This window comes from Mus caroli, chromosome 16 (genome assembly GCF_900094665.2).
Source record: "Mus caroli chromosome 16, CAROLI_EIJ_v1.1, whole genome shotgun sequence".
NCBI classification, from domain to species: domain Eukaryota; kingdom Metazoa; phylum Chordata; class Mammalia; order Rodentia; family Muridae; genus Mus; species Mus caroli.
In genome coordinates, this window is record NC_034585.1 from 53,556,560 (window position 1) to 53,583,396 (window position 26,837).

Here is a 26,837-nt window from a genome sequence, read left to right on the forward strand (position 1 = left end):
CTCCTGAATGCAGGGATTGAGTCCTGTACCAACACACCCAGCTAGTGACATTGTTTTCTAAGCTTTGCAGTGGTTGCAAGTTAAAGTCCATACCTTGTCACATTTGCAGAGCACAGAGCCAAGGGGATTAGAGAGCTTGACAAGAGGAAAGAAAGCCTGCAGATCAGATCCCCAAAAGAAAATTTAGCCAGCTGTCTTCAGTGGGGCTGAGCTTTTCACAAACTTTGGGAGAGAGAGAGAGCTAAACAGAGAGACAGAGAAAGAGACGGAGAGAGGGAGAGAGAGAGAACCATAAACAGCAGTTTGAAAAGGACAAAGCAGGGCTGGAGAGATGGCTCTGTGGTTAAGAGCACTTACTGCTCTTGCAAAGGACCTGGGTTTGATTCTAAGCAACTACATTGTGTCTTGAGGGGATCACAGAATTGTTTCTTCCAAGAATCTGAGAACACTGGGGAAGCGGGTTGAAGAAAGAATGTATGGGCTGGAGGAAGGTGTGGGGTGGGTTGCAGTATGGCCTTATGTCTTCCAGGTTTAACATATTTACCCCATCTTCATCTTGCATTAGAAACTGCAGTGGCCTGGTAGCCATGGCAACTACTGAAGAAAAAGCCAGGTCTATGGTGACAGATCTATTGACCTGCTCTAGTAAAAAGAGGAGGGAAAGGCCACAGAAACCTCACCTCCTGAGCTCAACTGATCCTCCTTCCTCCTTCAATAGCTGGGGCTATGAGCACCCCAGCACCCACCTAGTGCCACTGGTTTTAGCCTACCTAAGGTACATATATAAGACGAATGTTTAATCTGCAGACAAAATACAGATAAAGAGAACAGACATCCTCCAGAGCAGAAGTTTTGAGCAAACTTGTATCAGTTTATTTACAATTGTAATTTATAAACAGTAACACAAACATCTTTACATTAATATTATGAAAAAAAGTCCCATAGCTGAGATGGTGGAAAAATGAGACCTCAGGACATCGCAATGAGGGCGTCGAGAAAATGGACGAGATGACATACAACAGTGGGGGGAGAGTTATAAATATCAAGTACCGCACAAGGTGCAATTTCATGCAAATGTCTTCAACCACTCAAATACATTGTTTTTATTTAGATATCAGAATAGAGTTCTTTTAATTATGTTACTGTTCATTCACTTGATTTCCATTAAGCAAATTAAAACACTGGCTACTGATGGGGTACATCTAGATATTTCTATCAACCAACCCCTTGGGAAAAAATGTATTACATGTTATGACATGGCAGGTTCTATTTACTATTTTTCAGACAGATTTTATAAAAATCATCCCATGGTCGGAAGATGTTCTGGCTCTCTCAGCACAGTGACTAATATGGGCAACAGAAATTAATCTGAGCAAGCTGTAAAACAAAGCAGACCATGTCCGTTCTTTCAGAGAGTAAGGATGGAACAAGTGCCAACTACTCAAACGTTACTGAGAAGGCAAAACCCAAGGGAAACTTTTAGAAAGTGACAGAAAAACAATGAAAAATTTCTATAGCTCTCTGATTATCTTTTTTTTTTTAAACTGGACATTAGTGTGGTCACAGGTGATCATGTCAAGGAGGATAATCAGTGTGTGCAAAGCATTTTGAAACAGCCTAGACCAAATGACCCATTTGTAACAAAGACCAAGGACATTTTTACAGGTACAATTCTGTCCCCCAAATGCTAATTTTAACCTTAACATGCCTACTTATTCTAGTGCTGTTAACTGTTCCTTAGCAACCTGGGGTGAGGCTCACTATCTCTGAGGCAGTTAGTCTCTGGATAATTACCCACTGGAGGAAGATGGGGGAAGCTGACACTTCGGTGTCTCACTATGGGCTGTGTTTTGAGTTGCTATGATCTCCATCCAGTCCATCAAACAGACTTCAATCTTTTTAAGAACAGAAACAGTGAGCTAATTATTAGTCTAACCATTTATTTTCGATAATGCTCATTGTAGTAAAACTCAATGTAGCAATTAAATCTCTTCAACTAATTCTATCCCTAAATTTCAGTGAAGACATTGCAAATATGTATGTGTACAGTTGTTTTAAAACCTGAAAATGATGCATGTCCTTTAAAACAGCTCTTCAAAACAGAACTGTAGTCTGTGCCCTTGGATCCATAGGGCACAAGGCCAGTTACTTCAAAGTCATTTAATAACTGACCTTTATAATAAATCATTATATAAAACCAAAGATGCAAAAGAAATTGTTAAAAAAGTGTACTCATCCCAGTATTGACTACAATAATTTGCATTTAGACCCTATACTCAGGCACCCCATGAGCAAATCAAAGGTCTCTGGTTAGTATTGAGTCAGGAAATATATTTTCATATTTCTCTTCGTTGCCTTAATTTCACTTAAATAACTTTCTTTTACATTAACTTTCCAAAGCATCCAACACTTTCATGATCTGCTGTTTTATGGCTCTGGTAGCATCTCCTGCATTTGGAATCAAATACCTATGGGGGAAAAGACATATGGATTAGTACAGCACTATTCCTTCAGATCTCTGCTGAGGTGTCACATAAAGGTAGCAGAGATGCCTATGTGCTCCATAAACTTACCTCAGCAGATGATCAAAATGCTACTAGAAAATCCAAAGTCAAAGCCTTGGGACTTTTCATCTATCACACAGCTAAGAATCTCTGAACTACTAAGTCTGTATAAATCACCGCACTTGCTGTCTAGTACAGATGGGATTTGAGCTGCTACAATTAGGATTTGATGGCATGCACTTCCCAAGACAATGGCAACTCCGGGACTTGCTGGTTTGACCTTAAACAAAACATTAAGTTGTCGTCTAAACAAGATTCAAACCATCTCCAGGTTAAGAAGTTTTGATGATGGAAAATAAAATACCAACTTAACATTCTAAGACAAATTTATTTCCCCACAAATCAGTATTTAGTGTAGCATTTGTATAATTCTTTTTCTAACATTGTTTTTATTTGTGTATATATATTTTGCACATGTGTATCTATGTGCACAGATACCAGATGAGGGTGCTGCATGTCTTTTTTTGTTTGGGTTTTATTTTGATTTTTATGTGTAGTCCTAGCTGTTCTAGAACAGCCACGATGGCCTTGAACTCAGATCCCCCTGCCTCTGTCTCCCATTGCTGTGACTAGAAGCGTACCCCGACCAGCTGGATGTCTTGCAGGTTGGAGTATAACACCTGTGAGCCATTGGACGTGGGTTCTGGGTGCTGGGAACTGAGGTGTAGCCCTCCCGACAGAGCAGAGTCTCTAGACTGTTACAGTGCTTCTTGTTTTGTTCTTATATTGCACTTCCTCAGTGGGGGTGGGGAGTACTTATGTCATGAAGTGGTAAGTTCACAGTCTGAACTCAGGTTGTCAGGCTTGGCAACAAGTGCCGTTAACTGCTGAGCCGTCTCTCTTGACCCCTAGATTATCATTAACGACTCTGGTGTGAAATTTGCTACAGCGTAACTGAAATCGTGCACCAGTGTAGAAGCCACAGATACTAGGAAGATGATTACAGATGACGCTATTCCAGGAGCGGAGCACCTCAGTAATAATAATAAATAAACAACTTACCTTTCAATAGCCAAGATTTCTATCCCGGAAGCACTGCTGTTTCCATACTTGAAGGTAATTAGCTCGGGATGTTTTTTTTTGGACGTAATTTTCACTACAGAATTTAGTGCTTGCCGAGACTGGATGTAAGCCAGTCCTTTCCTCGAAAGAATCTCCCGTAAGCAGTACATATGTGTGGCGGTAACCAACAGATGGCTTGAAAGAAAAAGAAGTTTAAGTGAATTGGGTTTCGACAGACATGTCAGTTCAACAGCTCCAGTGTAAAAAATTCAACTTTAAAGAATTATTTTTGAGTTATCTATGAATATATTTGATAAACAAGCTATATGTTTTTTCATCTAATATTATGTAAAATTGTTTTATTAACAGATAATACCATAATTATTTAAGAATAAAGGTATGTTTTCTAATGAGAAGTTGAGTGTAATGTGTAAATAATTTTTAACTTTAATGGACCACTCTCAGATTTTTTTTGTTTTGTTTTGTTTTGTTTTGTTTTTCGAGACAGGGTTTCTCTGTGCAGCCCTGGCTGTCCTGGAACTCACTTTGTAGACCAGGCTGGACTCGAACTCAGAAATCCGCCTGCCTCTGCCTCCCAAGTGCTGTGATTAAAGGCGTGTGCCACCACACCCGGCTCCATTCTCAGAATTTTTAACAGGATTATATGTATTCAAAACTATTCTCTGTCTAATATCATAAAGTCCACTAGGCAATTGTTGGGTTTCCTTACATATTTTATAATATTCTGCAACTAAATCCCGAAGGCAAATGGGCGTGGCTTAAAAACAAAGCAGAAAACCTCAAAACTCTTATACCTTAGCTCACTTTTAACACGACAAACAGTAAGGCAAGCTATTAAACATGCCTAGAATGTGAAACATTTGGCCACATATGGTCTAGACTCATGAAAAGAACAGGCACGTAGGAGAAAAGAGAAAGTCCCACCATCCACTGCGTGAGAATAGGCAGGCAGTGCAGGATGGACCCAGGGGAGAAGGGAAACCGTCAAGGCTAATGTGGGAACACTGGAAACCCTGGGGATGAGCTAATGTGGGCAGCACTGGTAACACTCGGGTGAAGTGATAGCATCAGAGTTATATCAGAAACTGCTGCTACTCTTAGGGTTGTACGCTGAAGCACTTAGGGTGAGCTGCTCACGGATGGCCTGGGTGTGCCTGACACTTATTATGGGGACTGTGAAGAGCCAACATGTCCAGGAGAGGGGCATCAGAGGGTTCAATGTACTATTCGATGTCCTGTCTCAGAATTTCCAAAATACAAAGTGCCTAAGACCTTTAAAAACAGACACTTAACAGGAGTTGACAGTGGGAAATGAGGTCTTTTGCACTTGAATAAAAAGTCCCTAGCACTTTACGTCTATACTGACTTTGTCCAATGCGAGTTTACTTGTAAAAACATGTTCAAAAGTACCTAGGAAACATATGTCCACTTTCTTTAACTTCTTTACAGGGAAAGTGATGCTTGATGTCCGGCTTGTTGATCCAGGTCTGGATGTTGACAACCTCTTTTCTATCATCATCTGACATGGATGAGCTGTCGATTTCATCTGGGAGGGAAGAGAAGGGTTGAGGCCATCAGCACCTTCGTAGCCTGTGAACACTTCTTAGCATGTGGACACACTTCTTAGCATGTGGACACACTTCTTAGCAACCACAAACTGTTGGTTGTGTTCTGAACGTAGGGCATGACAGTGAGAACCAAAGGAAGCACTTCAAATCCTACTGGCTCTGCTACAGAGCCACAGGGAAACAACCCTTACAGTAAGCAAGTCCAGTCAAACACCTGGGAGTACAGTTTGCACTTTTGAGAAAAGATGTCACAAGTGTGGTCCGGCATGTCAGTGAGAAGCACCTTTCTCAGGGCAGGGAAAGCAGTGTTCCCCTTTGCCAGTTTCTGACTTAATAAACAGCACAGGGGAAACTTCCTGAAGAGAACACGCTTATGCTCCAAGATCAACAATCGACAAATGGGGCTCATAAAATTGCAAAGCAGCTGTAAGGCAAAGGACACTGTCAATAGGACAAAATGACAACTAACAGATTGGGAAAAGATCTTTACCAATCCTACATCCGATAGAGGGCTAATATCCAATATGTACAAAGAACTCAAGAAGTTAGACTCCAGAGAATCAAATAACCCTATTAAAAAAAAAATGGGGGCCGGGCGTGGTGGCGCACGCCTTTAATCCCAGCACTCGAGAGGCAGAGGCAGGAGGATTTCTGAGTTCAAGGCCAGCCTGGTCTACAAAGTGAGGTCCAGGACAGCCAGGGCTACACAGAGAAATCCTGTCTTGAAACCCCCCCCCCAAAAAAAAGGGACACAGAGCTAAACAAAGAATTCTCAACTGAGGAAAGTCTAATGGCCAAGAAGCACCTAAAGAAATGTTCAACATCCTTTGTTGTTTCAGTAAATCTCCAACCCAAATATGCCCCGGCAATGAAAATGAGGCAGTGTTTGTCACTGCCCTGGAGCTCACTAGGCAGACTAGGCTGGCTGGCTGTAGATTAACTCCAGGGATCCACTTGTCTCTGCATCCTGGTTGCTGGGATTACCAGCATAGGCCACTCTGCTAACTAGTTTTATGACAACTAATTATGAAAGAGAAAACTTCAGTTGAGAAAATGCCCCGTTAGGTTGGCCTGAGCAAGCCTGTGGTGAATTTTATCACTGATGGCTGATGATTATTGTATCTGGTGCCTCCCCTGGGCTGGTAGCTCTCAGTGCTGTAAGAAAGCAGGCTGAGCAAGCCATAAAGAGCAAGGCAGTAAGTAGCACCCCCTCCATGGCTTCTGCTTCAGTTCCTGCCTCCAGCTTCTGGCTCTGAGTTTCTGCCCTCGGAGATGAAATGACCTGAGAACTGAAGGATAAAATTAACCCTTTCTTCCCTGAGTTGTTTTGTCAGAGTGTTTTATCCCAGAACTGAGAACCTAAGTTTGACAGTCACCAGAGTTAACCGGTTTTGTTCCTTTGATGGTACAAGGTTTCTCTGTGTAGCTTAGGTGTCCTGGGATTCACTCTATGCATCAGGCTGGCCTCGAACCCAGGGATCCCCTGCCTCTGCCTGGGAAGTGCTGGGAGATCAGTGCGCTCATCTTCAGAAGGCAGGAGCACCTGCCATCTACCCGAGGGAGGGAGGCATCGTGAGTACACTAGAGACTTCTGCAGCTGCCTCCGTCTCCCCACACTGCTGCATTCATGCACGCTGACACACACAATTCTAGTTTCCTCCTCTTGCTACCGCCTACTTTCCATACTATACGTAGGCGTGTTTGCAGGGAAGTGTTAACAGACCACAGTGGACTCATTCACAGTCCACCATCCTCTCCCTCTTGCTCCTGAAGGAAGTTAAAATAATCAGAAGGACAAAGAAATACATAGCAACAGGAAGATGGTGACAGAGATGAAAAAGGAAAAAGAACAGCTAGAAATACCATATTTACTTCACTGCAAATTTTCTAGCAGTCACATTTGTAATATTACTGAAGCATCAAATATGCTTCTCTTGAGCAATCTTACTGCTAAGAGCGAACTCTCTGGATATACTTTCACAGTTCATCCTGATATATGTATAAAAACGGAGCCACTCTAAATAGACAAAAATACCAGAAGACTACCAAAGTTGACTCTAACGACGAGGCAAATGGGTGATTATCCACAACAGAAAGAGAATAAACTGCGCTGGAGAGATGGCTAGGTAGTTGAGAGTATTGGCTGCTCTTCCAGAGGCCCTGGGTTCAGTTCCCAGCACCCACATGGCAGCTCATAACTGCCTGTAACTCCTGTCCCAGGGGATCTGATGCCTTCGCACAGACAGACATTGAGGCAGAACACCAATGCACATGAAATAAAAGTAAATACATCACTTTTTAAAAAAGAGAATAATCAGATATATGGGATATTGTGGAGGGGAAAGGACAATGACATTTACAGTTACAGGCTTCTCATATTTTTACTAACCTTTTTTTAACTATATTTTTAACTATTTTTACCAACATAACTTTTTTCTAACTCAATATACATATAAACTATGGTTACTTACATTATTTAGGCTGTGGAATTATAAGTAAAAATTATACATTGACTTTGATTTTTTTTTTTTAACATGACAATCCTAGGTAAACTAAATCTACTAGGTACTATAGTGCCATCTAGTGGCCTTTTAGGGCCTTGGCACTTTCCTTCAGACCCACAACTCTCAGGCAGCAGGTGAGTGTTCAAAGGCTTAAATACAACTTCCACCAATGGCTTGCTCCTCAGCTGATGACAGGTAGTTGAGGCCTATGCACAATGTCTGCGTAGATTTCTCATGAGCACCATTCAAGAATTCTAAAGCAAAAGCATTACTAAAAGGCCCTCTGATAATCAAAGGACCCTTTATTTCACAGAGTTCCTTGAAACCACGGGAAAACACAGATATTTACATTACAATTCATAACTAGCAAAATTACAGTTATGAAGTAGCAAGAATAATTTTTATGGTTGGGGATCAGTACATGAGCAACTAACTGTCAAAGCATTAGGAAGCGTGAGAACCACTGCCACAGACACTTCCTGCTAGGGAAGTCCTCCTGATAAGCCTTGGTTTGCAAGTCCCAGGACGACGACGAGCTCTAGGGGCTGAACAGAAAGAATGCAGGTAAGTGTATTACTACTCAACCTGTGTCATATTCCTCTTCATCGCCGATGCTGAACACAGGCTTCACTCCACGGTAAGGCTTGCCCACTCTGTCGCTGCTGCTCACGTGCCTGCATCAAAACAAGTGTAGGAAGGAGACACCACTAAGAGGTAACCAGAGATTTTTAACTCATCTGAATGTTCGAACACAATGTCAATGTTCTTTTCCCTTCACAGAGCACCCACAGCTTTAGGACAACTATATTGAGAAAACTGCAAGAAGATAAATGATGTAAGCTAAGAGTCATGTGCCATTCTATCCAGCCATGTGCCTCTCTATCCAGCCATGTGCCTCTCTATCCAGCCATGTGCCTCTCTATCCAGCCATGTGCCTCTCTATCCAGCCATGTNCTCTCTATCCAGCCATGTGCCTCTCTATCCAGCCATGTGCCTCTCTATCCAGCCATGTGCCTCTCTATCCAGCCATGTGCCTCTCTATCCAGCCAAGGTAAAGCAGTTCAATGCTCCTCCCATTTAAGCCAGTGGTTAGGCGCTTCTGGGCCTGGGGAACTTACCCCTCTGCAGTTTCCTCATCGGAAACATAGTAATTACAAGAGACTTCACCCTTCAGGATAACTGTGAGAACGCGGCTATCCTCTCCCCTTTACAGAGCCTCAGCACACCACGTAGTGAACATGCAATACGAGCTTACTACACAGAACAAACAGCGCAAGAACAGGAGGGCCCACGGCTCTTCTGGTAGCTGCAAGTTCCTCAGAGCTTTTCCTCCATTTTTATCCCTGCTGCTTCTGTTTTAATCCATGCCATGATTCTACTTCTTTTACATAAATTAAAATGTTTCAGTAAAATATTACATAGTTCTGGGGGAAAACTGTTTCCTTTGTAGGATAACTACCCACTACAAAGAAGGCGAGACTTGTTCTTTCTTCACCTAACATAAAACCATTCAGATTCTTCCATTTTCTCAAGAATCTTCATCTTGAAAGAAAAATCATTGTGGGCTGGAGAGGTGGCTCAGTGGTTAAGAGCACTGGCTGCTCTTCCAGAGGTCCTGAGTTCAATTCCCAGCAACCACATATGCTGGCTCACACCCATCTGCAGAGGGATCTGATGCCCTCTTCTGGCACGCAAGTGTGCATGCAGAGCACTCCTACATTTAAAAAATTCATAAAAATTTTTAAATTCTTCATTTAAGTAGACTGAAATATTTACCTTTAAACCAAGCCTCCTTAAAGCAAGGGAGCAGGCAAACACTAAATGAGTTTAGTATGACAAACCCTCTTAGAATTGTAAGTTAGGTTAACCTGTACTTAGAATCGTGTTGAATAAAACATTTGTAATGCAAAATCATCCTGTAAGCTACCAAACTGTGATCATTAGGAAGTGTCAGAGTTTAGATCTGAAATGTCTCCAAGGAAGCCTACAGTGAAGTTTATTCCTGGTGTAGTGCTGTTTGGAATGTGGGAGAAACTTCAAGAGGCAAGGCTTAATGGAAGGCCTTCAAACATTGGGGTATGTTCTCTATGTCTCTGTCTCTCTGTCTGTGTGTGTATTTTGTGAGTGTGCACATGTGCACACCATATGCACCTACATGTGCATGCGTGCAGAGGCCAGGGGACAATCTTGGCTATTCTTCTCAAGTACTGACCACCTTGCTTTATGGTATAAACGTCTCTTACAAGACTGGGGATTACCAAGTAGCTAGGCTGGCCATACAGAGTCCCAGCGATCCACCTGTCTTTGCTTCCCTAGGGCTGGGGCCATAGTCATTCTTTTTTTTTTTTTTTTTTTAAGATTTATTTATTCATTATGTATACAGCATCCTGACTGCATTGTATGCCTGCAGGCCAGAAGAGGGCACCAGATGTCATTACAGATGGTTATGAACTACCATGTGGGTACTGGGAATTGAACTCAGGACCTCTAGAAGAGCAGTCAATGCTCTTAGCCTCTGACCCATCCCTTCAGCCCCTGCCCAACTTTGGTTTTTGTTTTGTCTTGTTTAATGTAAGCTTCTGGGATTGAATTAGGGTCCTCATGCTTACAAGGCAAGCATTTCCCTCCCTAAGACTCTCCCCCACCCTACAGTGAAAGTTCATATGAACTCTGTGACATGTCCTCAAATTCTCTTACTAAAATTGCTTTTTTTTTTTACACTTGTTAGATTGGACTATTTTTAAAAGGCCGTATATTGATATTTGCACAAACAACTACAGAAATAGTTTGGACAAGTTTTAACTTGCCACAATCAGAAATAACTTGATTCTTTCAAAGTGCTAATTCAATTACACTTTCAAAACAATACACCTATATGTGGACCACAGAAAACTAAAGAGAAAGTTTAGAACTTGAGAGAAAAATATAACCAAACTTCCCAGACATGACCTCAAATTCCTAAAAAAGGATGACTCATAGCAGATTATAATTCTCAAAAAGAACAAGTTTCTTTAAAACAGGCTAAGGTAAAATTAATAGTTTTCTTATAGTTGCCTTGTGTAGGAACAGTAAAAAAAAAAAAATCAAGTTACTCAACTGTACTTTAAAAATGCTGTTTCCTATCACTGGAAATACTGAAATGATGAAAAAGTAAACCCATAATTAACCCCACATGGCTGAGTTTCTATTCAAAGTATGACCAGACTCTTTAAAAATTCTCTCTCATCATTTGCTGGGTGTACACAGACTTGCACATGAGCTATGGAGTGTATGTGGAGGTCAGAGGACAAGCGGTGGCAGCTGCTTCCCTCCTTCTACCATGTGGGCCCAGGGACCAAATTCAAGCGACCAGGCTCAGAAACAAGCATCTTTACTTGCTCAGCCACCTGACCAACTGCATGCTCTTTTGTAAATACTCAATTATTGCCATACTAACATCTCAATTTAAGGTGAAGAAAATCCTGCAAGAATATAAACTGCAACACTGCATGTGGTTATTAAGTTCGCAGGGCTCACTGGATTAGCCTAATTTGAAAACTTAGCCCTTGCATCCTTACTGGGGACAGAGAAGGAAATGGACAGGACAGTAGAGACCATGTCTCCCATGATCTCCTTATGGAAAATCCAAATGCAGAACCTAGAACTATATCGCTTTCAAACAGATTTATACATGCTAACTCATCAACGTCAGTGCATACATCTTAATAAGAAAACTCTGAAAATTTAAAAATTTCCATAAAGTCCATGTTAAAATTTGGATGCTGGCAATGCAGCTCACTGATAAAGAACAAGTTTCAGCATGTTCAAGGCCCTTGGTTTAACTCCAGCATCAGGTTCTGACCATGAACTGTTTCTGGACTTCAGTTCTGTCATTTTCCATAAGGCCAGGAGACCAGTCAATTATTAGAACACTCAGGCCCCACTGACTCCCGACTCGGTGGACACTTCCCCCCTCACTGTTTCAGAATAAAGCCTGGAGAATTTATAAAGTCCTTGGATTTGAGCACGTTTGATTGCCGTCTGAGGAACAAGGCAATAGGAACATGCAGGGGAGAAAACTCAGGCACAAGACAAAAGGGGAAGCATGACGTCAGCACGGTACACTCCCATAAGCAGACTCAGAAGAGGGAAGCTCCCAAGCAACAGCATCTGAGTCAGCCAAGTCAGCACAAGCGAGGCTCACAGACCGCACGAGGCATGCTGGGGGATGGACGGCTCAGGCGAGCTGCCCTACTCATTGGCTTACCGCTCTGTACATGATCTGTCTGGCCAGGGAAGATTGAAAGACATTCTATAGCAAATCAAGGCAGAGGACAGAACAAAAATGATTATAAAAAATGCAGCAGCCTTAGAAAAGACACAATAAAATCAGTTTTCAACCCTAAACACAGTATAAAGAAAGGATTTCTATCAGTCATCCCAAGCACAGAGGAGAATGGAGAAAAGCCAGTCTCACATGATACCGCACCAGACGGCAGTCCTTTCATCTTATTATCATCATTAGTCAACCTTAAAAGTAAGCGAGTGCACTTGAAACAAAAACTTTAATGTTCACACCACAAATGCAGCAACAGAAGGTTGGGGACTCAGAAGCAGTGTGTAACAGTTTCCCTTTAGAGAGCAGATGTAACTTTATGGAGCACACAAATCCTTCAAGTTTGCTCAAATGCTTCAATGTCAGGCTACTTTAGGTGAGGTACAACTTGGGGGTTAGTGACGATAACTTCTTCCTTCCTTATCTCTGTACTTACTAACTAGGACGTACTTTTGTGTGCATATGCACTAGAGTAGAAGGGACAGTCAGTTCTTAGAATCTACTGTTTCGGCTGTCCCATGACACTGCCAGGGAGACAGGAGAGGGAAACCCTAGCATGTCCTCACGATCAGGCCTGCTCAGAAACAAGTTCCATATCAGCTTTTGTCACTGTGACATGATGTCATCTACAAAGTTCACACTTGAGAACTGTGCAATCAACTTACACACATCACAAAGTATCTCATCATGTTTTAAGTATGTTCACAACTTGGGTCTGGCCACACCCATAGCTATCCCAGGCTGCAGAAGGTACACACCTGAATTAGATTAATATTCTATTGTAGCACACACTCAGAACAAACAGCAAGGCAAATGTTCTTAAATTTGCTTGCCAGTTGTTTACCATGTCCCTTTTTTAATTCAGGGGAAAATGGTGTTTGTTTATATTTTTAAACAAATTCCTATAAGATGTGAACTTGGTAAAGTGGGATTCTGTTGTATTGAGCATAACCAAATTACCCAGGCTTTAAGTCCCTGAGGCACAAGGCCCTGCTATGAGGTAAATGTTTGCTGGACTGGGAAGCAGCTGCTCTATGAACTACAAACACAGGACATGGCCTTTTTGTAACGAATGGGATGAGGGACCAACTCAGATGCCCCTCCTCTGAGACAGAAAAGGATCTGCGGAGCAAACACGAGCAGCCTGCAGCAGTGACGGCGTGGTTTGAGCTGACAGATGTGGGACCCCTTCTCCAGCGCTCCAACTGAAATCCATTACAGAACATTTCTTCAGTTTAACTAATTACCCATCAGAAGGTCACGCTGTAAGAAACTCACCGGTCCACAGGAGTCGATGTGTTCTCAATAAAGCTAATGACCTTTTCCCTAACGTTAACGGATTTTGTCTTTAGAGCCACAGTCATTTTATTGACGAGGGATTTCATCCCTCTATCATTGGAACCATTACAGGATTCACCCTGAAAAATAAGAACACAGATGAACCACTCTCTACATAGTTAATGCATACATGACTGCTAAAAGTTCCCTACACTACAGACAGAATTGTATCCCCCACCAAATTCCAGTATTGAAGTACAAAAATTCAGTGTATCTCTGAATGCCACTGAATCTGAACAAAGCACCGGTAAAGAAACAACTGCAATTCATTTAGGTCAGGAACAATTCTCTTCACTGGGGAAGGGCATACATTTTCATATTTTCACGTGTGTACAGATATTCACCTTCCCACCTTACCCTTAGATGGCCTTTGTTCTATACACACATATCTATGTCTCTCCTCTTGTAAAGAGTGGGTTAGAGGATGGAGACCTGGGGTAAAGTGCTCACCCCGCAAGCAGGACATTCTGCGTTTGGGTCCCTAGGACCCAGGTGAAATCAAGGCACAACAGTAGGAATCTGTGACCCCAGCATGGGGACAGGGAGGGGCAGGGCCCACAGGAGGATGCCTGTCATTGACCACCCAATCTATCTGAACTGGTCAGCTCCAGGTTCAGCAACAGGCCCTGGCTTAAAGACAGTAAGGTAGACAATGACTGAGAAAGACACATGTCAACCTCTGGCCTAGCATACACACATGAAGAAAGGTGGAAAGCAATGTAAGTATTTAGCAACAGGGTGTTAACCAACAAATGAGAACACACACAACGGAATATTGTTTAGTTTTCTTGTATACCTAGAGGATTAAGGTAAAAGCAAATTCTCGGAGCAGCCTTATCTGCAAACACTGTAACGATGCTTTGATCATGTGGTTGAAGATAAACCTCCACGCATCTACAGTGTACAACCATGCATATTCTCGCTCTCCTGGCCCTCAGGCCTCCTGAGGGGAAACACTGTTAGCATTTTACTGCACAGGTGGAGAAACTACACTGAAAGGCCTTACTGGAAATCATAAAAGAGGAAGAGGGAATGGTCTCTACCTAAGTCCAAGTGAGTAACTGTCACCCTGTACAGCAGTTTTCTGTCTCTGTTGTACAGAATAAACATTGGTACATGACTATTTTGATTGATGTAATGACTACTATTTTGATTAATGTATTTTGATTGATACTACTAAATTGACGCAATGACATCAAACTCAACTGTCAAGACTTTTTGCTGAGATGAACTTACTCCCTATAGCAAAACCTCACAGTTATGCACATCACAACCATTAAACATCAAATACACGAGGCTGGCTAACTTTTCCCTTTCTCTACCTGCACCTTAATGTCCTCAACTTTGCAATAATGATTCCTCGTTGCGAACTAAGTATTTCCGACATCTTTTCTGTTATGCTGGGGTTCCAGGAGTTAAGCATCTTTTCTGCTATGCTGGGGTTCCAGGAGTTAAGCATCTTTTCTGCTCTGCTGGGGTTCCAGGAGTTAAGCATCTTCTCTGGAAAGTGATCCAGCATGCTCCATGCAGGTACTTACATCAACAGAGCTGATGCTGCCCCTTGACCCTGAGGTACTGGCAATCCAATGGCCGTATCCACTTTCTGGTCCCTCCACATTTATGTCTGCCAGGTGCTGCTGAAGGGCTGAAAGTAAACAAGACAAACAAAACAAAAGCTGCAATAGGAGACTCTCTGCCAAGACCAAATACCAGAGAAGTGTAACAAACACATCACAGCTAAATGAAAATGGATCAAGGACATAATGGCCACAAGTGTTGCCCTGCATCCCCACTGAGAACTCCAGGTCACAGCAAACCTTTCCCACCTGTCTAAAGCCCCCTTCAGAATCCCCAGAGAGATGATCAGTGGACAGTTTTTCTTTCTTTCTTTTTTCTTTTTTTTTTTTTCTTTTTGGTTTCTCTGTGTAGCCCTGGCTGTCCTGGAACTCACTCTGTAGACCAGGCTGGCCTCAAACTCAAATCCACCTGCCTCTGCCTCCCAAGTGCTGGGATTAAAGGCGTGCGCCACCACTGCCCGGCCCGAGAACAGTCTTTCAAGTACTAACACATAATGTGTAGAATTTCAACACATGGAGACTTCACAGCAAAGCTAGGAGACGTCAATCTTTTCCCATAACAACACAGACTTGGCCACTAATGAAAGATTGATTAATGGAGAGAAAAAAGTTACAGTTTTAAAAAGCTTTCTAGAACTCTAGACTGTGGCCATGGTGATGTGCACTAATAATCAGCTCTCGGGGACCCCAGGACAGAAGAGCATCAGCCCAAGTCACCTGGAGGCTAGACACAGAGCAAGACCTTAGTTTCTTTTTAACTTGTGTATACATTGTAAAATAATGCTTTTTTCCCTGAACATTCTTGAGAATTCTATGACTAGTAACCAACTTTTATATTGTGTTATCAGGATTTCTAATAATAGCAGGCAAGGGGTCAACACTTGTTTAACAATATCTTTTTTTTTTTTTTTTGGACAGGATTTAACTATGTAGCCCAGGCTGGCCTCAAATTCACAGAGATTCCCCCTACCTATGACTTGGAAATGCTGCACTAAAAGGTGTCCAACCTTGAATGGCAACAATGTAGTTTTAACAGTGTTTTGGTTTGGGAGTATTTTTGTTTCTATTTGTTTTTGTTTGTTTGTTTGTTTTGAGACAGGGTCTCATTTTTCCCAAGCTGGTCTCAAATTTGCTAGGTAGTTGAGAATGACTTTAAACTCCTGGTCCTCCTACCTCTACCTTCAGAGAACTGGGATTATAGGAGGGCAGGGGAGTAAATCCAAGGGCCTTGCGCATGTAAGCAAGCCCTTCAAATACTAAGCCAGAGCCCCAACACATGCGCACACACGCACACAGAAACACACACACACACACACACACACACACACACTCCCCTTCTTGTTGTTGTTGTTGATGGTGGTTGAGTTTGTCTGTTGGAGGTTTTATTTGGAGGGTGCTCCTGTTTGGTTTTGTTTTTTGAGATAGGGTTTTGCTATATAGCTTAGGCTGGCCTAGAACTCAACATGGAGTACAGTCAATTGGCCCTCAAACTCCTGATCCTCTTAAAAGGCTGAGGCAGGGGGATTAGGAGTTAGAGGACTGAGCTCAGTGGTAAAATGCTTCCTTTGTGTGTATGAGCCCCTGGTTTCAATGCCAAGCACCTTACAAAATAAAAAACAAAAAAGTTTTGAAATAGAAGCTAAATGAAATAAGCACAATTTAAAATGTGACTAGTCTGTATTCCCTCATCTCAGTTGTCCTTGTTCTTTGTGTCTATATGTTCTACTTGCCTTCTCTTTTCTGACAGTGCTAAATGACTGGAGACAGAAGGTACCAGTTTCATAACGCTAAATCAGCTCACTGGTAATCAGTTTATTTTTTATCTGAAAAGTATGACACAATTAAATGAATGTATTATAGGCTTACCCATAAATCCTCCACTGGCAATACTAACATATTCTTTGTTTTTCTGTAATAAAAGACAAAATTTAAGTTATTGTGAAATGTCATTTAGTTAAAGCCCCCAGATGGTCCTAAGCAATGGCAATCACATACACAGTTCTATATTAATTTCTAACATATCGCGTGTTCTTCGCAGTATGGACTTTAGCACATGGAGTTGCACATGTATTGATCTTTCATGTTGTATGGGCTTGATCCAAAGAGGGAGGCAGCTTGATAGCTATTAAGACTGTTTTTATTTGTGTTACAGTCTCCATAGTACGAGAGTCAAACCAAATTCAATGAAATTACATTTTAGACTTTAATCAAAGTAGGTTTTTAAAGTTTCAATTTTTTGTCTTTTCCTAAAAAGAATATAAAAATATCATAGTTGGTTATTTAAAAAAAAAAAACAAAATTACCATTTTGCAAACTATTAAAAACTATTAAAAAGTCAGATGTGTTACTTTCAAGGCCGAGTTTTCAGATCTCAAATCTGAGTCTACATAAAAGAACAAACAAACAAACAAAAACAACAAAAAACTAGGGCCAGAAACATGGCTCAGCAAGTAAAGGCATTTGCCACCAATCCTGATGACCTGATTTTGGTTCCGAGGACCCACATGGTGGAAGCTCACAAGCTGTGCCCACTTCTGCACACATACTATATGTTAATTAAAATGTCATATTTTAATTAAAAAACAAAAATATATACTGAATCTAAATAATGGCAAGCCAGGGATGAATGGAGAAAGAAATGACATCAGATGAACATGAGGAGCAAAGTTCCAAACATGGAAAGCTGCACAGACAACTAACTGGGTGTTTCTACCAGCTGTTTCTATAAAGAGCCGTCAGTGGCAGAGTGTCAGGCTGCATAAACTCACCAATCCAAGTGCTAAAGAGAGCCAGCTCAGGTCACGGGTAACAGATATGTATATGCACATATTGTGTATATGTATATGTTATGGGTAATGGATATATATATATATATATATATATATATATATAGTGTGTGTATACATATACATATAATCAAAACAAGTAAAAAATTAAAATAAATCATATAGCTATTAAAAGTTCGAGAACATGAAGCAAAAAAGGTTAATACAACAATGTAATCTGAGAATACATCCTGAGCACAGAGAAATCCAGATGCTGGCTAGGATGTGGAGAAAGAGGAACACTTCTCCATTGCTGGTGTGATTATAAGCTGGTACAACCACTCTGGAAATCAGTTTGGCGGTTCCTCAGAAAACTGGACATAGTACTACATGAGGACCCACTAATACTACTCCTGGGCATATACCCAGAAGATGCTCCAACATGTAATAAGGACACATGCTCCACTATGTTCATCGCAGCCTTATTTATAACAACCAGGAGCTGGAAAGAACCCAGATGTCCCTCACAGAGGAATGGATACAGAAAATGTGGTACATTTTTACACAATGGAGTACTACTCAGCAATTAAAAACAATGAATTTATAAAATTCTTAGGTGAGAACTAGAAAATATCATCCTGAGTGAGGTAACCCAATCTCAAAAGAACACACAGGGTATACACTCACTGATAAGTGGATATTAGCCCAGAAGCTTGGAATACCCAAGATACAATTCACAGACCACATGAAACTCAAGAAGGAGGAGGATCAAAGTGTGGATGTTTTGATCCTTCTGAGAAGGAGGAACAAAATACCCATGGCAGGAGTTATAGAGACAACGTGTGGAGCAGAGACTGAAGGAATGACCATCCAGAGACTGCCCCACCTGGGGATCCATCCCATATACAACCACCAAACCCAGACACTATTGTGGATGCCAACAAGTGCTTGCTGACAGGAGCCTGATATAGCTGTCTCCTGAGAGGCTCCACCAGTACCTGACAAATACAGAGATGGATGCTTGCAGCCAACCACTGGACTGAGCACAGGGTTCCCAGTGAAGGAGCTAGAGAAAGGACCCAAGGCGTTGAAGGGGTTTGCAGCCCCATAGGAGGATCATCGATATGAACTAACCAGTACCCACAGAGCTCCCTAGGACTAAACCACCAACCAAAGAAAACACATGGTGGGACTCGTGGCTCTAGCTGCATATATAGCAGAGGATGGCCTAGTCTGTCATCAATGGAGGAGAGGCCCTTGGTCCTGTGAAGGCTCTATGCCCCAGTGTAGGGGAATGCCAGGGCCAGGAAGTAGGTGTGGGTGGGTTAGTGTGGGGGGGGGGGGGGGGGGGAGGGAACAGGGGGTTTTCAGAGGGGAAACCAGAAAAGGGAATAACATTTGAAATGTAAATAAATAAATAAAGAACATAATAAAAAAAGAAAGAAAACCCATCAACACAGTGATAGATGGCACAGTAATTTTCCTACCTCACTTTCTACATGAAAATAGATTCCATATGGTTTAAAACTTATAATTAAAATAGTATTATATGAGCATGTAAGAAAAATGTTGAGAAAAAGATGTTACGATATAAAATTGAGAAGCTTACAAAATATATGGATACATGGATATAAAAGTAAAAGAACGCTAGCTGTGGATTTCTCCACGGTGTCAGCCACAAGCAAACAAGACATATCAACAAGAGCATACCTGTAAGAAGTGTGCGAGGACCATGTTCATGTACATGTCTTCTCTGCTTGTGGACGTTGTACATCGTGGTGCGCACTAGGCTCCGCACCACGATGTACAACGTCCACAAGCAGTGTCAGCCACAAGCAAACAAGACATATCAACAAGAGCATACCTGTAAGAAGTGTGCGAGGACCATGTTCATGTACATGTCTTCTCTGCTTGTGGACGTTGTACATCGTGGTGCGCACTAGGCTCCGCACCACGATGTACAACGTCCACAAGCAGAACATTAAAAACCAAGCATTAAAGGGATGGAAAATGCAAAGGCATAAATAAGTAAAATTGCAGGGATATGTTTATGTATATATTGGAACAAAGGCTGAGACAAACACTCCTTTTTTTTTTTATAACGTATTTTCCTCAATTACATTTCCAATGTTATCCCAAAAGTTCCCCATACCCTGCCCCCACTTCCCTACCCACCCATTCCCATTCCCCTGGCCCTGGCATTCCCCTGTACTGGGGCATATAAAGTTTGCAAGTCCAATGGGCCTCTCTTTCCAGTGATGGCCGACTAGGCCATCCTTCGATACATATGCAGCTAGAGACAAGAGCTCCGGGGTACTGGTTAGTACATCATGTTGTTCCAACAATAGGGTTGCAGATCCCTTTAGCTCCTTGGGTACTTTCTCTAGCTCCTCCATTGGGAGCCCTGTGATCCATCCAATAGCTGACTGTGAGCATCCACTTCTGTGGACAAACACTCCTCAATCAGAAGGAAGAACTGTTTCACATGGACCAATGCCCAGCTACAGTAGTCCTGAGTCATGATGACAGAGTCTAGTTCTGAACAGAGGAAATAACAAGGATGGATCCAAACAGTTTTCCTTTTCGTTTCCTCTTACAAGGCAGTCCATGTATGTCTTAGAAGACATCAGAAACAGTAGAGACCATTTACTTATCATTTACTTTAGGTATTAATAAAACAAAAATCAAAACCCATTGCTCACCTTCAATGAAGTAAGTATACCAAAAACTACAAAAACTCTAAGCTCTCATTACTAAAATCCCATACAGCAAAAAAATCCAGGAGAAAAATGGGCAGATTAGAGAGAAGAGCAATTTAATAGTTTTGAAGATTGTTATGTCTGAGTGACTACCTGAGGGATCAGAGCCCTTGGAACTGGAGTTAAAGGCTGCTATGAGCATCACGTGGGTGCTGAGAAACAAATTCAGGTCCTCTACAAGACCAGCATGTGCACTTAACCTCTTAGACATCTCTCCACCCAAGGAAAAAGCAACTTTAAGAAGAGAGAAAAAGGAGTTTTCTCCTTGCTTGCTTACCTCTATTTTCAGTCTATTCTAGAAAACAAACAAAAACCCATGACTGATAACGCCCCAGAATGCTGATGACACAGAGCCTTACAGAGCCAGTATTGAGGTACAGGATCGTCAGGCTTTTTAAAGCCACATCCCCCAACCCAAGTATTCTACTTTAAAGAGTCTCTTTACAGAGCTATTTCGAAAACGACACAAAATATGTGGAAAGTTTTCCTCAGCAGCTTCCTAACAAAACTGAAAGTAAACTAAATATACATTCACCGAACAACAAACTATGATCATTCCTGCACCATGGCCCTCTGTGAAACATTAAAGGGAATGTACTTAAAGGGAAAGGTCCCAAGAAACCACGAAGCAAAGGTAACGTGGCAAAGAAAGAGTATGTATTCAAGGTGAAGACTGAGCAAGCTGATGACAGTGCTGATTCAGCATATTCTGTGCAACGTTAACTGATGAAAATGAAGGTACCCATGAATCATGAGTAAAAGGAGGGACAGGCACAGCTCTCACTCAGAGGACACAGACAGGCTAGCATGTCCTTTCTCACCCAATGCCCAAATTCTAAGTAGGACCTTCATTTTCTGTTAGTTTCCTCTCCATACCACCTAGCCCTTAAACCCAGCCTTCCGGCTCCAGGACCACTATCTCTAGACAAGATGAGGAGGGAATGGAAGGCTGTGTATTCAGCTGGAGGGAAGGGGGTGGGGTGGGGGTAGAGGGTACCTCCCTATTCAGCTGTCCTCCACCTCTGAGGCTTACATGGTGCCAGTCTCAGTGCCTCAACAGCTCTAAGCGCCTCTTATGATCATATTTATTTTACTCATTCTACAATGGGAGTTACCCTAGGCTCCGGTGACTTTAACAACTGAGCAATTATATGTCAGATACAAAATTGTCTGCATATTAGTTATAAAAATACTCATAAACTTTAAAAATGTCTTATAGCAAAAACTTGTAGGATTCTTATCCACTTATGCTAAGAGCTCCTATTTCTACAGTACTTACAAGGTGCAAGGCACAATGCTAAGTGATCTACCTGGGAGATAGCTCACAGTGAGTGTAGAATTTACTGACATAATAATGGAAGGAGCGTGAGCCACAGGTAACAGACATCACTTTATGACAACTGCCCCTAGAAGAAAAGGGACCTCAAGCCAGTCCCACAGGGCAACTGCCAGAAGAGAGCACCCCATTGGGTATAGGGTCATATAGATCTAGCTAGAAGCCAGAGGGAGATCCCGTCTCTCCCAAAACATCAGACGTGCACTTGGACTAACCAAGTCTGAGTCTAGGTGGAAGGCGGTTGCCAGATGCCCAGCGTTGTACTGCTCCGCAGGACGGCAGTCCACCACGAAGAACCGGACCCCTTCCTGAAAAGGAAGCAACACGGGGCATTCTGGGATTAGACATGAAGTCCACACAACACACCAGATAGTAAAAAAGAAACCAAACAGGGTGTGTGTGTGTGGGGGGGAGGTGACAGGCGGTTTTTAAATGGATCTCACAGGGAATTAGGAGGGCCCAATTTATCCACACACAAAAAGGGAACCGTTAAGATGTAAATACATTTTTTTTTTCTTATGTATTAAGCTTGAAAGTCTCACTATGTAGCAAGACTCTGGCAATCTGAACAGAAGTTCTATGTTAGAAATAGACACTTTATTTCCTTAAACTCAATGCTCGACAAACCATTATTTTCAGGTCCACAGACTTACAGGCCATCCAAAGAACTGTTTCTCTTGTGTATGGGGGAGCCAGGCTCATATGTGCCCTCTTCTCTTTTTTCTTTGTTTAAGACAGGGTTTCTCTGGGTAGCTTTGGCTGTCCTGGAACTTGATCAGTAGACTAGGCTGGCCTCAAATTCACAGAGATCTGCCTTTCGAGTGCGGGGACCAAAGGCATGCACCGCCACTGCCTGGCTACAACATATTTCCATAATTTTCTATGAGTTTCTTTATGGCATTAAACCATGTGATTCAACAAGCTGTGTAGCTGTCCAGAATTAACTGTCAGAGGCTACGTATACCCCCTTTAAGTTCTTCATACTATGCCATGTTCAGTTGCTTTACAAACGTGAAGAAAGGGCAATTTGTAAAACTGGTGTCTAGAGAGACAAAAATGAACTGGTGACAATCAAAGTAGCACACAAGATGGACGTGAAAATGGCCACATGGGCAGGAGATATAGCATACTAGTCCACAAAGGCAAGGAAATGACAAATTAATTTCTCAGGAATCGATGACACTGGGGGAATGTGCGTATTTATTCTTGGTGGCAGGTATGGAACCCAGGGCCTCAGGCATGCGAAGCACATGTCTAACCTTGAGCTACAACTGCTCCAGTCCCTTCCGTTCAAAGGGCACATTCCCCGAGTCCCCGAGTCCCCGACGCATGGGCGGTTTTGCTTACCCCTTGCAGCTGATTAGCTTGAAGGATCTCTGATACTGAAACAGCCAGACACAGAGCCTGGCTCAGATCTGCCTCATCGTCCTTGATCCCCAGGAGGGTGCTACCAAAGAGATGATGGTTATCCTACACAAAGAGAAAACTGTAAACATTACAAAGAAAAATCAAAGCGTTCTTCCGGAAAGTATTTTATTAGATATAATAAAATGTGAACTAACTGTCACCACCTCAGTTTAATTGACTTCTCTTAAAACTTAGTATCATATAATCTCAAATTGTATAGGATATATGTGTGTGTGTGTGTGTTGCAGTCAAAGTCTGTCAGAATTCACACAAAACAACTAAAAAAATAATTCTACACCGTTCTATATCAATACCCACATTAAATATTAACGGTTGGAGCTGAAAATGTCAGTAGTAGAATAAGCTTACACTGGGTCTGCCAAGTATATGGGTACACAACATTAATTGAGAAGGTGAGGCAGGGGCATTGATTGAGTTACAAACCAGCCTGGTACATAGTAAGTGTCAGACTAGTAAGGCTATAATATATAGCAAGATCTCTCCCAGAAGAGGATATAAAGGCTGCGGGGCTCAACCTCTAGCACTGAGGAAGAGTGCAATGATGAATGGGTCAAAGAAGAAATTAAAAAAGAAATGAAAACTTTCCTGGAACTAAATGAAAATGACAACACAGCCAAGCCTCTGGGACAGCAGGAAAGCAGCCCTACGGGGGAGCTTAGAGTTCTGACTTATTAAAAACCAAAGGAGCACAAAGAGATGACTTAATGATGATATTAAAAATCTGGAGTCAGGCAGTGGTAGCACACATCTTTAATCCCAGCCCTTGGAAGGCAGAGGCAGGGAGGTGGATCTCTGAGTTCAAGGCCAGCCTAGTCTATGAAGCAAATTCTAAGACAGCCAGGGCTATACAGAGAAACACTGTCTCAAAAAACAAACAAATAAACAAAAATCTGGAAAAACAAGAACAGATCAAATACAAACCAAATCCTTAGCAAAAATTATAAGAATCAGAGCAGAAACGAATAAAATAGAAACAGAAAACAATACAAAGAATCGTCAAATCTAAGAGCAGGTTCCTTTTTTTTTAATTAGATATTTTCTTCATTTACATATCAAATGCTATCCCCTTCCCTAGTTTCCTCTCCAAAAAATCCCCTATAGCCTCCCCCTCCCCCTGCTCCCCAACCCACCCACTCTCACTTCCTGGCATTCCCCTATACTGGGACTAAGGGCCTCTCCTCTCACTGATGGCCAACTAGGCCATCCTAAGAGCAGGTTCTTTAAGAAGATAAATAAGATGGACGGATCCTTGAGCCAATTAACCAAAACTTTTGTACTCAAAGCACTAGCAGGGGTAATACGGTAAGAGAAAAGAATTAAAGGGATACAAGTAGAGAAGGAAGTCAAACAGGCCCTATTTCCAGATGGCATACACAAGAGAGCCCCAAAACTCTACTAAAAAACTTCTAAAAATGATCAATCCAACAACATGGAAGGATACAGAATCAACCTGCTATTGATTTCAATCGTTTTTTTCTATGTATCAACACCAAATGCAGGAAGAACAGAGGTTCTCGTGTTCACAGAGAAGCACTACAGGAACCAGGAATGTTAAAAACCCGGACTGGCTCTTCATAGGGAGAGCTGCTTTAGTGGACACAGTTAATAGTCTGGTGACCTTTGTGCTATCTGGGAGGCCACAACCACACTGGATCCTTCCCCAGGCCCTTATAATCAGTTTGTCAATCTATGGAACCTATCTTTATAGCAGGTGTCACATACAATCAATCTATAGGGGTCATCTTTACTGAAAGTATCACATGTAATTTATAAAGAATTTCAATGTAGTCATGTCTTAAGGTTGACTGTATACACAACATTCGATTACCTATCACCAGGAAAAATTGTGTTGTGTTTAACTGTGTGTAAACTACTCAAGTCAGACTACCAAAGTATGAATCTACACCAGCTACTGAGTAGTGTTTAACTACAGTAGCTACTGTCTTGCCTTCCACAGATCATTACTCTGTGGGTAATGTCTGTTCACAGAGAACCCCATGAACACGCAGACAGAGGATGAGATCACGGACACACTTCCCCTGACAACAACTTCAAGAAAATAAAGTATCTAGGAATAAACCTAACCAAGGAAATGAAAACCTCAGGAAACTTTAAACCTGTGAAGAAAAAGATAAAAAGACACTAGAAAGTAGAGAGGCTCCCATGCTCAGGCATGGGTAGAAATATTATGATAGTGACCATTCTGCCAAAAGCTATTTACAGATTTAACACAATCCCAATCAAAATCCCCATTTCATTCTTCAAAAAATCAAAAAGAAAAAACCTATTATAAAATTCATGAAGAGCCACAGAAAACCCTGGATCACCAAAACGGTCCTGAGCAAAAAGAATAATGCTCAAGGGAAAGCCATCCTACATCTCAAAATATATTACAAAGCCATAGTAAAAAACACAATATGCTAATGGCACACTACACACAAACCAAAGCCATGCAGAGCAATGGAATAACCCCAAACCTGAGTGCACGCAGCTGCAGCCACTGAGTACTGACAAAGATGCTAAAAGTCTGTGCTGGAGAAAAGAAAGTATGTTTAACAAACGATGCTGGGAAAACTGGGTGTCCACATGCAGATGAATTAAATTATACCCATATCTATTACCTTGCACAAAAACTAGCATCAGATGTATCAAGACCTAACCATGAAGGCTGAAACACCAAAACTGCAAGGAGAAAACTAAGGCAGTTCCATCCCTGACAGGTGTAGAAAAGGAGTTTCTAAGCAGGACTCCATTTGCCCAAGAGTTAAGGCCACAGTTGACAAGTGGGGCACAGTAAACCAAAAAGCTCTCCACAGCTACAGAAAGAACTAGGTTCCTGGGGGAGGGGAGCCCACAGACTAAGAGGGAACTGCCAGCTATACATCTGACACAGACTAAGAGGGAACTGCCAGCTATACATCTGACACAGACTAAGAGGGAACTGCCAGCTATACATCTGACACAGACTAAGAGGGAACTGCCAGCTGTACATCTGACAGGATTAATGATCAGAATACATAAAGAATTCAAACAAAACAAAGATTCAAAAACAATAAATAACCCATTCAAAAATAGGCTTGGACTCTAAACAGAGCTTCCAAAAGAATAAATAAAAGTGGTTAGAAATATCTCAAATAATTTTAATCATCCCTAACAATTAGGAACTGCAGATCATAATAACTTTGAGATCCCACCTTATCGAAGTCATAATGGCGAAGATCAAAACTGACAGCAAATGCTGGAGAGGATGTGAGTACTGAGAACCTCACTCACTGTTAGTGGGACTGCAAACTACTGCGGCCACTCCAGAAATCAGTGTGGAGAATTCTTAAACTAAAAGTAAATCTATGATACGACTCAGCTATAGCGCCCCTTGGCTTACGCCCAGAGGACCTGACCCCTTCCTCTTCAGACACTCACTCAGCATGGCATGGCATGGCTGCTCTAGTCACAAAGCAGAAAAAAAATGGAAACAGATTAAGTGACCTCCAACTGACAGAGAGTGACAATATGGTACATACACACTGTAGAATACTACTCAGCTGTAAGGAAGAATAAATCACAAAATCTGCAGGCATGTGTAGCTCTCCATGCTCTCTGAGGAAATGTCCCGTTGTGACAGAGACCATGACAGAAAACCACAACTCATCAGGACAGAGT

At 41.9% G+C, this 26,837-nt stretch overlaps 1 protein-coding gene across 1 annotated transcript in view; it reads right to left on the minus strand.

The window, feature by feature from the left end:
- Positions 1 to 850: 850 nt before the first annotated feature.
- Tbc1d23 (TBC1 domain family member 23) overlaps positions 851 to 26,837 on the minus strand; it is a 54,298-nt gene continuing 28,311 nt past the window's right edge. Inside the window, exons 9-19 of the mRNA XM_029470319.1 lie at positions 23,097 to 23,219; positions 21,903 to 22,057; positions 19,519 to 19,564; positions 16,756 to 16,798; positions 14,851 to 14,957; positions 13,253 to 13,392; positions 11,906 to 11,950; positions 8,245 to 8,333; positions 4,998 to 5,133; positions 3,567 to 3,761; positions 851 to 2,468 (exon numbers count right to left, since the gene is read on the minus strand). Coding sequence (XP_029326179.1) covers positions 2,387 to 2,468; positions 3,567 to 3,761; positions 4,998 to 5,133; positions 8,245 to 8,333; positions 11,906 to 11,950; positions 13,253 to 13,392; positions 14,851 to 14,957; positions 16,756 to 16,798; positions 19,519 to 19,564; positions 21,903 to 22,057; positions 23,097 to 23,219 — 1,161 coding nt within the window. The 3' untranslated portion in view covers positions 851 to 2,386. The remainder of the gene's footprint in view (positions 2,469 to 3,566; positions 3,762 to 4,997; positions 5,134 to 8,244; positions 8,334 to 11,905; positions 11,951 to 13,252; positions 13,393 to 14,850; positions 14,958 to 16,755; positions 16,799 to 19,518; positions 19,565 to 21,902; positions 22,058 to 23,096; positions 23,220 to 26,837) is intronic.